Source organism: Glycine max, chromosome 20 (genome assembly GCF_000004515.6).
Source record: "Glycine max cultivar Williams 82 chromosome 20, Glycine_max_v4.0, whole genome shotgun sequence".
In the NCBI taxonomy this organism is placed as follows: domain Eukaryota; kingdom Viridiplantae; phylum Streptophyta; class Magnoliopsida; order Fabales; family Fabaceae; genus Glycine; species Glycine max.
The window spans coordinates 31,611,478-31,625,445 of record NC_038256.2 but is presented as its reverse complement, the minus strand read 5'-3'; the positions used below and the strand labels follow the sequence as shown (position 1 = coordinate 31,625,445).

The window sequence follows — 13,968 nt, the reverse complement described above, 5'->3', positions numbered from 1 at the left end:
CTTTCTAGCAAGAAGGAAACAAATGAGTCTTAGCCTTGGGTGTTGGGATTTCAAAGCAATGTTAGGGTTAAGTGTTTGAAAACATAACCTTGACCTCTTATTACTCAACTCAATGGCACAAGGGTTACAAGTGTGATAATGTATTATGTTTCCCTTTCATACAATTTTTTTTTTAATGTTTAAGAGAGGTTGAATTGATCACATTTTGATACTAACAAGTGCAAAAATTATAAAGCAAGCCTAATCACACTCTATTTTGTTCATCCAAAAACACACAGACTCAATTGAATTTGTTCGTCTCTCATAATTTGCCCTAGATAGTCCCGAGTTTGGGTGGGTCAAGTAAATTTGATCACCCCAACTTTTTGTTTTTGATAAAATCAAAGCATTAATAAACATTTATAAAACTAATACATTTATCTCATTTTAACATTTTAATTTTTTTAAGGAGTATAATTTTTTTTAAGATAATAAGGTTATATATAATGTTTGACCTAACTTACCATTTAGACCCGAAATGGAAAATGGACCGGGTATTTGGGTCGGCCCGTCCTGGGTGCATATCCAGTATCGTATCCAGTTGTAATAAAAGATACCTCTCTCACTTTCTGTGAATCATTTGCGGTGGTTCCTTTCGTTTCGTTCACTGCCGTTTCCCTCTCTCTCACACTCACACTCACACTCCTCCCAAAAACCCAAAACCCTAACTCTCTTTCGCACACTTTCTCACGCTCGCTGCAGCCATGAATTGCTCCAGTTACTTCCTTTTCTCCTCCGATTCTGATTTTTTACACTACACGCTCTCTTTCATTCTGATTTTTTGTTATACTGAAATTCGTTGGGTTTTGCTGATCTGACTCTACGTCGTTGTTTTTCTCTGTTTTTGCAGTCTCCGGCGAAGTTCCGGAAGAGCCCGTCGTGTCTCGGAACTCCGGTCTCCTCTTCGAGAAGCGTTTGATTGAGCGACACATTTCGGTAACCCTTCTCTCTCTATTTGTTCATTTTTTTTATTCAATTTACTGAGAAAATAACAAAAAAAGTGAGGAAATAGTAGAGGTCAAGTAGCGAAAAGTGTTTTAATTGAGAATTTGAAAAGGAGAAAGAAATGACACTCTTTTCAAGTTATTGAAGTCAAATTTTGAACTGGTTTTTAGAAATCCTGACTGGAATTTCAGTTTCGTGTTGTTTTAGTTTTTAACCTGACTAACCTTTTAAAGCTTTTTTTTTTTTAATGATTTTTAAGGAATAAAATGTTTCCCCCCTTTTTGCTCGTGCCAGAAACTGGATCTTATATTGGTCATTTGGTTATGGGATTTTGTATTACGTGTCTGTTTTGATATACAATGGGTGTTGTGGCATTACTTAATGTGTTTGAAGTGATTTTTATTATGTATATGTATGTATATACCTATATTATTGATTATGACAGTTTGTGTTCTCGAATTTGCTATGTAGGATTATGGGAAGTGTCCAATTACTGGAGAACCACTTACTATGGACGACATTGTACCAATCAAGACAGGCAAGGTATGGTGGTAATGAAATTAGTTGTATTGTTTTAATATTGAGTGCGGAGTTTATATCAAGACTAAGCGCCCCGTGTTTGATGTTGTTCTTTGCTTTTCAAGATTTCAGTTGCAATGTACTGATTAAATCAGGATCATTTACCGTGCAGATAGTGAAACCCAGACCTGTTCAGGCAGCTAGCATCCCTGGCATGCTTGGAATGTTCCAAAATGTATGGAATTTATGCTATGAAGTATTCTTTATGATTTTTGTTATATTTTGCTTAATATTTTCCACTGCATTTAAAAAAAAAAAATATTTATATGCTGCTCTACATTTTGGGATTGGGAGTTTAATGGTGGTTTATGTTATAGATAGTTTTCAAATAAATATTTAGACATGCTTAGATATGTGTAGGCTTCTTTCTGTTGAAAAAAACAATTATTTAGGCTTCCGCATAAGATGATTTGGTTTGCCTAATTTGTAGGAATGGGATGGATTGATGCTATCTAATTTTGCATTGGAGCAACAATTGCACACAGCAAGACAAGAGCTGAGTCATGCTTTGTATCAGGTAAGAGCAACAAAGTTATTAATGTAAAAAATTGTTGTCTTTTATAGTTCTGCTTCTTCTTTACATTTCTCAGCCCTTGTGTTTGCAATCTCCAAAACTTTCAGGTTTCTTTGCCTTTTAGATTGCCAATTTTCTGATGCTTTTTTTCCCAATGGTCTGTTTTTTTTTTTTTTTTTACCTTGTTAAAAATAGGTGTATTTACTTTTCAGATATAATTGCTGTTAAGTTATCTTATTATTAACTTTTGTTTGACTTGTTATGCTTTAATAATATTTTATTTTTGAACTTTTCAATACTCTGTATGATTTTTTTATTTCAATATGATCCTTTGGGTGGTATTGATCACAAAATGATATTAGTGTTGTTGCTATATGTTCCCCTGCAAGAGCTGCCACTGTTTATATTAGTTTTAATCTGTAGCATGATGCTGCTTGCCGAGTTATTGCAAGACTAAAAAAGGAACGAGATGAAGCTAGGTCCTTACTTGCACAAGCAGAGAGGCAGTTCCCTGTTTCTGCACCAAATGCCATAACAGCAAATGCCCCCGTCCTGAGCAATGGGAAAAGAGGTTTTCATGTTATCATCTAGTCTAGTTATCTTTTTCCTATATATTGCAATTCTGCAGATTACTTTTTATGCTGAGTTTAATATAACTTTCATAAAGTATGCCCCATTAATGTTATAGATGAAAGTGTTCAAAAGCTTTCATTTAGAACTTTCTTAAGGATATTTCCCCCAGTTTGCTATTAGTTTTTATTGTTTGCTTCAAATTGTTTATTTGAATTATCTTTTTTTTCATTTAGCTGCTGAGGATGAGGATCTGGCTCCTGGTGCAAAGAAAATTCATCCTGGAATATCTTCTAGCATAATTTCTGAGCTAACTGATTGCAATGCTGCTCTTTCCCAGCAGAGAAAGAAGCGACAGGTACTCTTGGTGATATATATAATATAAATATATATTGACATTTTCAAGTGTTTCTTTAGTTGTCTTCATTTTGAGCTCAGTTTTGCTTTGAGCTTTTGACAAGTTGGAATTTATGGAACTTTTAGTATTCCTTTTTACTGGTTTTGACTTGCCTACTAAAATTGTAATATATATGTATCTTGTGTGTATCAGTGTATGCTATAAACTTTTGTGGCATATTTTAATTATTTCTTTGCTGTTTCTAATTGTAAATTTGAATGTTTTCACTTGTTTGTGCATATTCTTTGTCGGTTTGTTCAGATTCCTCCAACTTTGGCTCCTGTCGAAGCTCTAGAGGCATATACCCAGATATCTAGTCATCCCTTTCACAAAACAAACAAACAAGGCATTATATCTCTTGATATCCTTTATTCTAAGGTATGGCTTTTAAACTTTATATATGGTGGAAACATGCAAAAAGGCTCCTTTTTTTTTTAAAAAAAAAACTAGAAAACTAATGGGTGCTAATTCAGGATCTTCCCTTTCTCTGTTGACAGGACTTAATTGCAACTGGAGGTATTGATACAAATGCTGTTATTTTTGACCGCCCATCAGGACAGATATTATCTACACTCAGTGGTCACTCTAAAAAGGTTTTATTTTAGTTGAAATGGCTACAGTTATCTTTTCTTCAACTTCTGCTGATTATGAATGCTTTTGTTAGGTGACCAGTGTAAAGTTTGTAGCTCAGGGTGAATCATTCCTAACTGCTTCAGCAGATAAGGTAAAAGTGCTATCCTTTACTGTAGGTTTAATTGCTTAGAAGTTAGAACCATTTTATTTGGGGTCCTTTTGGATAAACAACTTAAACTTATTGTGTAAGCACTTGTGTAGAAGTTGTTTTTGACTTTTTATAGCCGAAGAGGAAATAGGGTTAAATTGTTTTTATCAAAGCTATATGCTGTATCTATTAGGTATTTTGGATAGCTTGTTGAAGTTGAAATAAGGTGAAAACAGCTTATGGACATATCATAAGCTATTTTCATAAGCTCTCCAAAACATTAAGACTAATGGTTATGTCATTTCAGTACAAATAAGCTGTAAATAAGCTCTCCTCCAAATGGTGCCTTGATCACCTTTCTCCACCCAGGATCAGACATTGTATAGCATGAAAGAGAAGTTCCATCCATGCATTGCTGCTTTCTTTGTTTTCTCCTGAGCTTGCTTTTTGCACAGTATAGCTAATACAAACTTGTGAAGTTGTGTGAGAATTGTGACCCCAGTCCTCTCAATTTTTTTCAGTCTCTTGCAATTTACTTTTGCATTTTGTTTTCATAATGGAAATTCTTTTGACTATTGTACTTACTCGACCAGAAGAAAGTGATGAATATGACTTCTAAATGTGAATTCAAAAGCACCCAGAAAACTGAAAAGACTTGGTTTGGTGCTAAGACTAATACTTGCAGGTGTAACTTTATACAATTTGATCGAAAGGTTTACATTAGTGTTTCTGTTGGGTTTTCCAAGCATGTTTTTCTTGTCTCTGGTAATCAGCTAGTAGTCAGTAATGTGATTCTTTCAACTTAGTGTTATCAAAGTACAAATGCAAGTTCTTAAACAAATAGTTAAGTGCAGTTTTCTCTAATCTGCAACTCTAATGTTTACATGTTAGCTATTTTTATTTTGCATATTCCAGTGGTCAATGTTTTTACTTTATGTTGCAGACAGTTCGTCTATGGCAAGGGTCAGATGATGGTAACTATAACTGCAGGCACATCTTAAAGGATCATTCAGCTGAGGTAAACGAAACTAATGTTACCATATTATATCTGTAATTAGTTATAATTTTGTGTATTAACATCACTCCTATCTAGGTTTTCTAATTTTGCTGCAAGAATGAGCTGGAAGAATTTTCTCTCCTATTTTTGAAGATCTAAATTTTTTCATTAGTGAAATTGAAGCATGCCTATGTTGTGCTTATTCATAACAAATGGTAAAGTGATGAGGGCATGGTGTAATACTTGATTCTTCCAGTGGCTCAACTTTAATTATAAGGCTTCCGAATTGGCATTATTTGATGTTTGTAAATAATTTAATCTTAATTCCTCTTCAACATTGTACATGTTTCCCAATATTTGGGTGATAATTTTGCTGGCATGGTACTAAATTTTAACTGGGGGCCAATGCCATGCTCTTTTGCTGTGTGATAGTGGTTTCAATATATTTGGTAGCATGTAAGATTATTTTATAAAATTGGATTTTTTATTTTTATTTACACGAAGCAATAACTTTCCATGTTTGATGGTATGGCTTGAAATGAATTATCTTATAGAATAATAAGAAATGTTTCATAGAAATTCTTTAAACCACAACTCCACCTTCAGAACCAAGTGAAAGAAGTCCTCAAATAATTACCTTCCCTATTATATTGGCTGCAAATGTCGAATAATTTTTCACTCCCCCAAGTTCCCGAAAGGCCTAAACCTCAAACAAAATTCTTCCTGCTTAAAATCTCATGGAGAAAACATCTTATTTAGTTTCTTACTCTGTTGTTCTGTCATTCACCTTTGCTGTAAGTCTCTGCAATGCATTCTGCATACATTTTCTATTTCATTTGGATTTGGAGATTTCACCTTAGACATCTTCCCATATCAAGTTGGATGGGACCACACATAAACAGTCCTAGGAGAGTCATGGGATGTGAGTGGTGAGTGTTCCCATAATTTGTGCTCACCTATATAACTAATCACCAGTGAATATTCGTTTTCAGCTTATTTATTATTGGCAATGCTAAAAAAAAGAAGCAAGCATAGTATACCAGCATTCTTGCTAACAAGTAACACATGTAATAGATAAATCATGTCTGTCCTGTATCTTGCAGATCTAATATTAAGTCACTATCCCCATTGATTTGGTGAACTAGAATTTCACTTATACTCTTAAAGTAACAGTATCCTTGCTACCCTGGTAAAAAGTTTTTGTACAGAGTTCCCATCCTCTCTATTGATGGAGTTGGAATCTGAATTATCTTCAAATTCATCTCAAGACAATTCCATCCAATTTTGTATTTTGTACCAGTAAAAGAAAAGTCTTCCTCAATTCTAAAATCGTAATTTCACTCGTTCATATGAACAACAGCTATACCACTGTGTGTTATATGTAGGAAATATCTTGTAATGTTGTTAATATGTATCTTAAAATGTCTTATTCTTTCTTCCTCATTCTTTGCCAAGATTATGATTTGAACATGGTATCAAAGCCTCTATGACTGACCTAGTGGTCTAGAGTTCTATCCTTGCCGTCCCCATTTTTCCAATAAAACATTGAATTTAAGCAGGTACGTGATTCTGTGTGTTGATCATGCTTGAAGCCCAAAGTGTTCTTGCATAAGGGGGCATCAGGTGTCTTCACCTATTGGCTTAAGCTTTTGTGATAGTTGGTTCATGACATGGTATCAGAACATGGTGTATCCACTTTGAGAATAGTTTCTTCCTTATCTTGTGTTAAGCTTATGGAACTCAATTACCACCAAAACCATTATGCACTCTGTTTCAGCCTCTTTTTTTTTTTCTCCCACTGATGGGCATTTTTTAGCTTGATTTTTCCATGGATTCACCAATTTAGCCTGTCTTTTCACTGATTGGCTCTGTTCTAGCTTATCTTTTTGTAGATTGGCTCCATTTTGACCCTTCCATAGACTGACCCCCGTGTCTAGTTCCAAATGTAGTTTGGCTCCCATTTCAAGTATCAGATGCAGTTTGATCCATCTTCATCCCCTAACACCAAACTTGGTTTGGCCTTTGTCTCTGAACCTGGCTGGAGTCTATCCTGTCTCTGTCCTAGATTCAGTTTGGACATTTTTTGGATTTATAGGATTATCAGGAGTCTATTACTAGTACAAATAGAGGCTAATGCTTTATCCTCCATATAATATCCATCACATCATATGGTATCACATGCTCAAGAAAATTAGTTAGGATCTCTATTCTCCCTGTTCCTCCTTCCCTACCTAAATCCTGATAATTTCAATATTGTAAAGTCCCAACAACCATTCAACTGCCAGAAACTCTTGACTGCTAGGTTTTGATTTACTTTAGCTTTACATCATCATCAGATTTTGCTGTACCTATTGCTTTTAAATGCTCATAAGGTTAAATATTTGTCTGTATAACTGTAGTTGCTTCTTTTCAGTTGAGTACCTCTTGTAATCTGAGGTTCTTCAGTTTGAAATATAATATCCACACTGCATTGTAACTTTTGTTGCGTATAAAACCATGAAATTTCATGCCTTTAAGATTGCCCTTCTTAAATATGAGGCTTCTAGTGATATATGACTTTCCTGAACCTGTCAATTGTACTTCTCTTGTTTATGCACTCCTTCTGATGCAAGAATGATTTGCATTTCCAATTTTTCAGGTGCAAGCTGTCACTGTCCATGCAACCAATAATTACTTTGTGACTGCTTCACTTGATGGCTCTTGGTGCTTTTATGAACTTTCTTCAGGGACGTGTTTGACTCAGGTATGATCTCTTGTTTTTGCTGTAATACCAGCAATATAAGGGAAAGAACTATGCATGCACATGGACCTTTTTTTTAGTGGGGTACTTTTTTTTTGCTAGAATGTGAAAGTTAAATGTTTACAGCACTGGTAAAGTTCTATATGAAATGGTTTAGTAGAGGTGTCTGAAGAATGTGGAGATTTTTTTTATTTTCTTTTAATTTATCTTATTTAAGTAATAGATTTAAACCTTTTCTTCAGTCTTCCCTACATAAGTTCTGAATCAGACAATTAATGATGAGTTGTGTAGGTTTATGACACTTCAGGTTCTTCGGAAGGGTACACATCTGCGGCTTTTCATCCGGATGGTCTCATTCTTGGAACCGGCACCACAGAATCTCTTGTCAAGATTTGGGATGTAAAAAGTCAGGTAAACATTTTTTCTTATACTTGTTTAAAGTTCAATTTTAATATTCAATGTTATTCTCTATGTTCTTACCTTCCTCCATTGGTTGTAGGCAAATGTTGCTAGGTTTGACGGACATGCTGGGCCAGTAACTGCCATATCTTTCTCTGAGAATGGATACTTCCTTGCGGTATGTGAGAAAATGTAACTAGTAAAGTATGATGATTGTTTATACAGTATTCTTATTGTACTCTTAAATTTGACAGACTGCTGCTCATGATGGTGTTAAGCTTTGGGATCTACGTAAACTGAAGAACTTCAGGAATTTTGCTCCATATGATTCGGAAACACCAACGAGCTCCGGTATTCATTTTCACTTGATGGCAATATAACCTATATTTATATATACTGGTTAAGAAGTTGTACATATTTCAAAAGGCCTTCATCTTAATTCTGTGTGTCTTGCAGTGGAGTTCGACCACAGTGGGTCCTACCTAGCAGTTGCTGGTTCTGATATAAGGTGAAGAAAACTGTCTAGTACTAGATTTGGTGACTGTTTTAGAATGTCACAGAAAAAATATTCTCAAGCTTGTTAGTTTGTCATCCCTTTCATTAGTTTTTTTTTTATACCTAAAATTGATTTCCAGTGCCTGTTAATTTATGCAGGATTTACCAAGTAGCAAATGTGAAATCTGAATGGAACTGTATCAAAACCTTCCCTGATTTATCTGGAACAGGTTTTATACCTTTTTCCCATTGTTCATTATTCCTTGAGGGTTTGATGATTTCATGTTTGTTCAGTTACTAATACACAACTCGAACTTTTTCTTCTCAGGGAAGAACACGTGTGTAAAATTTGGTCCAGATTCTAAATACATAGCTGTGGGATCAATGGACCGAAATCTTCGGATATTCGGCTTGCCCGGTGAAGATGCTCCTACTGAGTCATAAAATGCCTCAGTTGTACAAGCCAAAGTCTTGCTCTGGAGTAAACAGTTGCTACCTGCTATTGGTGCTTGGTCTAAATATCTATGATGAGATTGGAAAAGTTAATGAAGGTAGTGGTTTCTTTGATTATTCAGTCTTGCTCCTCACATGGCATGTTGCGTATGTAGGATGGAACAAATGTACTTTCAGGCTTTGTGCAGCAACATTACGATGCCTTGATCATGGCTGCTAACCTTAGTGATAGAAAGCTGCAATATTTGCCTTAGTCATCAAAACCTCAAAGCTTATGTTGTCCGTAGATAATTTTGTAACGTCAATTGTTTAATTAGTGAGATAACTGATTTGTCGGCCAATACTTACTATCGGAAATTTATATGGTTGTAGCTATTCTTGTTCGGGGTGTTTTGTTGACATTAAAAGAAATGGGTGATAGACATCAACTTCTTCTAGTAGACAGCTTATGATGAAAAACAATTCCTTTTGCTTCTGGATATTACGTTAATAGATACAAAACAAACTATAACGAATAGGAAGTGATGACATTGTTTACCTTGTCCAACGTAAAAATATATTCAAGTTTCCATCTGCCATTTCTTATTTCTTATTAATATGCACTGGTAGTTTTATTTATTTAAATGGTTATTTGACTTTCGAGCAAAGAGAATTGTACAATAGCAAAGGTATGGAATTATTGTGTAGAAAATTGACGCATAAACAATGATCTTGCATTAATTCCTGCTGAGCGTTCAAAGTGTATTTTCAGGAGAGCTATAGAACAATTACAAGATGGTTAATAGTACCCAAAAAATATTTGATGGTTAATGAGTGGAAATATCTTTAGGTTGCTAAAATTTTGAATTTATCGTTTACTCATTATAAAAATTTGTCGAGTTAAAAAAAAACTAAGTTATTGCTAGTAGGCACGACACCTGTGCAGGTCGGGGAGTACTCTCCTGCTTCTTGTCCTCGAATCTTATCATGTTTCTCGTTTTCTGTGGTGGGGGTATTTTTTATCCCGTCCATTTCCCGGTTTCCTGTGGGGACGGGGACCCGTGGAAATTCCATTTTACATTAAAAAATGTCAAAAATTATAAAAAAATATATATTTTTTGTTTTATCTCAATTTTTCAACAATAATAAATTTAAGGTTTAATTCTAAGTTTAAAACATGACTAAAAATATCAAAATAAATCAATAATAATAGTAATAAAATCACAAATATTAAAGCATCCAAGAAATATTCAAGTACACATTAATGTTACAGTATTACACAATAAAAATAATAAAACTAGTATAACATTACAAGTCTTCATTCAATAAATTAACATCATCATATTGAATCAAGTGTTCATACTTCCATCCAAGTGCAATGAAATATCTTCAAATCAAACTTACACAATGAAACATGTAAATATGTGTTTAGAAAATATAAAAAAGTCATGAATTAATAAAATAAAATTTTCATTGCAGTGAAGACAGTGTGAAAAGGAAGTCTGAATGTTTGATGCGGCGTTTTAGGGTTTGGGTAATGTTTGTGTCTTTGTGACTTGTGAGATATTATTTATATATATGATAATTTTGTTTTGTATTTTTTTTACTAGTAAAATACTATATTAATCCTTATACTTATGTTATACATATTATAAGTTATGAGAGTATATAAGTAAAATTCTATATACGCGGGGATACGGGGACCTTGCGGGGAGCATAGTCCCCGTCCCCGTCTCTGAATTAGCTGCGGGCGATTTTTCATCCCCATCCTCGTCCCCGCGGGGAATTTTCCCCCGACCGCAGGTCCTGAATGGGGCAGTTCCCGTGGGGATCCCCAAGTTGTAGGGAGAATTGCCATACCTAATTGTTATAGATATATAATTTTTATAAAAACAAACGAGGCCATAAAATTTTTTATCAACAATGTTGCAATTGCAATTTTTTTCTCCGTACTTGTGGTAATTTTGTGAATTGAGATCAGTAAAACTTCTCATTGAAAGCCCTTTAAAATATAATATCAAAATAGATTTCGTATCCATGTAATGAGAAGTATGGTTTCTTAAGATTATATAATATTTTACTCTTATATTCTCATTCACACTTTATCAATAATAATACAGAATATATTGTTATTTATATTTAAAAGCGTTTGAAAGGAGATAAGTTATTTTTTTTTTATCTTTAAGAATCATGATTCCTGAGAATCACGAATCCTAAAAATCATGTTTTATGTGAATAAATAAAATTTGTTTTGTTGATCATTGGAAATTAAAGAGTTACAAATATTTTTATCAATTATTTTAATTATTTATCACATTATATAATTTAATAAACAATATGATGCTTTTGTTGTGGTAAAAGAAAAATAAAACTTAAAAAAGTAAGATTCTCATCTCCTTTCATGAAAAAAGATTTTGTGGTAAACTGATTAAAAAATATTCTCGAAAAACATCATTTTCCAAGAATGTTATTTTGTTAAAATGCATACCAAATATTGGAAATTAAGTTTTTCAACTGATCATTCCTGGAAAATTTAAAACTTTTCTTAGTATGTATTTCAATAAATAACTATAATTTATTTACAAAATATACCAAATTACTTTATTTGTATCAAAGTTTCACTTGGTGTTAATTTGGTTATTGAAAAATTATGATATCACATGAGCTGTAAAATGACATCAAATTATACATCCAAAATAGAAATTATATTTGTGCCTTTCAATGTTTGAAGAATTAAATGTCATTGTGAGGATTAAATTTGTTGGTCCATTGTAGGGCAAACCTAGAATGGATTAGACCGACCCAAACATATGTTTTTATCAAAAGTGATGCCCAATAGTTTAAATAAAGTAAAATAAGTAATTTGACCATTTTGTCTTTAAATAACTTCAAGCACTCAAACTTTACTAATTTTTTGTTGATTAATTTCAATACACACAGGATCCATTCACTTTTTATTTTGTTTATCTATGATACACACAAAGAGTATTGACATTTTTTTTAATCCATAAGAATCAAATTTAGGTGCTAAAGAGTTTACAACAACTCTTGCATAATACTTAACCAATTGAGTTATACTCCTTTAAAAAGATCTATTGACATTAGGGGCAAGTCTTAGGCACTTGTACTTAGTACATTTCATTATAATTGTCGTTTTTGGTTATTTTACACATATTAAGAAAAATTAATAAATGGATGAAAAAAATAATAATTTTACAAAATTTATCTTATCATTATTAATTCATTTTTTTTTGTAGCTCACATTATCAATATTATAAGGAATATAAGTGAAAATAAATAATTACTATTACATTGAAAAACTAAAATGATAATTATTTTGGAACATCTTTTTTTACACAAGAATACCATGAAACGGATGGAGTATCATCTAATAAGAAGTTAATCAATCCAACTATTAAATAAGGAGGAGTGCTAGTAACATATCTTTTAATACTATTGCTAACACACTATTTTTTTTTTATTATTGGTTAAAGTTTATTGAAAATTACAAAATTATAAGTGATAATTATTAAATAAGAACCAATATTTATAAAATTTTGTAATTTACAATAAGTTTCAACGATAAAGATTATGTTCAAAATGATATGTTAGAGAATATGTTAGTATTTCTCTTGAATAATATAATATTGTCTTAAATTTTAAATAATTTAGATATTAGTGTGTAATTTAATAATAATTTTAAATAAATAAATATTTTATATATTTTAAATAATATATTATATATTAAAATGAAATGATACCATGAAGATTGTATAAAATTTTATAAACTAAATCTATTTAGTGAACACTTGATTTAACAATTGAATCGATAAAATTTATTAAGGAGCTTTAAGTACTCCGAAATTTATACCTAGTCTAAGGTAGGTAGGACCCATGTAATTTGTCAAATAATGCCACACAAGGGAGATAGAGAGTTGTGAAAAAACCTTAATGTAATGTTCATGAGAAGTTGAACATTCCGCATTCTTATATTGTATAATGACTTTCCAAGATTCCAATTTACAACCTTACTGTCTTCTAAAGCCTTCCACAAACCTTAATTCAAAACTAGGCAAAATAAAACTTCAAATGTAACCTAATGACAACTTAGGCTATAAATGTCTGATGCATCCGATTGATTAATCACTCAAGGGTAGAAGCCGCCCCCACGAAAAAAGTAGGTTGAAGAGAGAAAGAATTGAGTGTGTTAAGTCTTCTCACCTCAACAACAGCATCTCAGAGTTGCATCATGTAAGGGGAAGCATATGTGAAACCCCACAACTGCACACATTATAAATAGTGTATAATTAGTAAATCATAACCTCATATGGTAGTAAAAAAACTAAATTTAACTTTTGGTCATTTTAGTGTTATTTTATTTTGGTATATTAAGTTTTAAAAATTTTATTTTAACCTTTTATATTTTTGAAAGTTTCATTTTCATTCTTTATGTTTTCAAATTTTATTTCAATACATTAAATTTTAAAAGCTTCACTTTGATCCTTTATGTTTTTGAAAGTTTCATATTGTTCTTTATGTTTTCGAAAATTTCATTTTGATCATTTCTTTTAATTTATTTTAACAAACGTTAGTATGTTCAAGGCTATTAAACTTGATGATTTACGTAAACTCGTGAGAGTTCCATATACTCAACTCGTACACTCAACTCGTAGACTTGTAAGAGTCCAATTCATATAAAAATAATAACAAAATATCTATGAATGTCACACTAATTAAACATTTCAACAATATAATAAAGCAAAATAATAAATAATAAATTTTACAATACTTAAATAACCAAGTCTAGTAATGCATCCCTACTAGCTAATAACTTGCAGATGTTATGTTATAGTAATGGTAGATCATTCCTATCGAGGATTTGATGTTATTAAATGTGAGAATTTTTTTTATTTGGAAACAATACACTAAATGAATGTATGTTGAACATTAAACAGACAGAAAGTAACCCAAAATGACTTATATTTTGGTTTAATTTTTTTAACTTATTGACTCGTTAACTCGGTGCTAAACTCGAGAGTCTACTGAGTTTATTTAGAGTTAATAGAGTCTACTAAAAAGAGAGTTTACAGACGAGTTAACTCACAGAGAGTAAGTGGACTCGTAAACTCGTAAGAGTTAA

General features: G+C 32.3%; 1 protein-coding gene across 1 annotated transcript; it reads left to right on the top strand.

Moving 5' to 3' along the window:
• Nucleotides 1-597: 597 nt before the first annotated feature.
• On the top strand, nucleotides 598-9,328 carry LOC100527039 (pre-mRNA-processing factor 19 homolog 2). The gene is made up of 18 exons (XM_003555698.3): nucleotides 598-756; nucleotides 890-975; nucleotides 1,456-1,527; nucleotides 1,676-1,738; nucleotides 1,994-2,080; nucleotides 2,501-2,648; nucleotides 2,884-3,005; nucleotides 3,306-3,422; nucleotides 3,542-3,637; nucleotides 3,709-3,768; nucleotides 4,709-4,783; nucleotides 7,401-7,505; nucleotides 7,794-7,913; nucleotides 8,002-8,079; nucleotides 8,156-8,252; nucleotides 8,358-8,409; nucleotides 8,556-8,626; nucleotides 8,725-9,328. Exons 1-18 carry the CDS (start codon nucleotides 744-746, stop codon nucleotides 8,838-8,840), a joined length of 1,578 nt encoding a protein of 525 aa, XP_003555746.1. The 5' UTR covers nucleotides 598-743; the 3' UTR covers nucleotides 8,841-9,328.
• Nucleotides 9,329-13,968: the final 4,640 nt, after the last annotated feature.

What these genes read in the sequence shown, in the direction of transcription:
- LOC100527039 (XM_003555698.3), top strand. An exon ending in TTGATATCCTTTATTCTAAG is followed by an intron (nt 3,423 to 3,541) that starts GTATGGCTTTTA and finishes CTCTGTTGACAG; the next exon opens with GACTTAATTGCAACTGGAGG. An exon ending in CCCTGATTTATCTGGAACAG is followed by an intron (nt 8,627 to 8,724) that starts GTTTTATACCTT and finishes TTTTCTTCTCAG; the next exon opens with GGAAGAACACGTGTGTAAAA.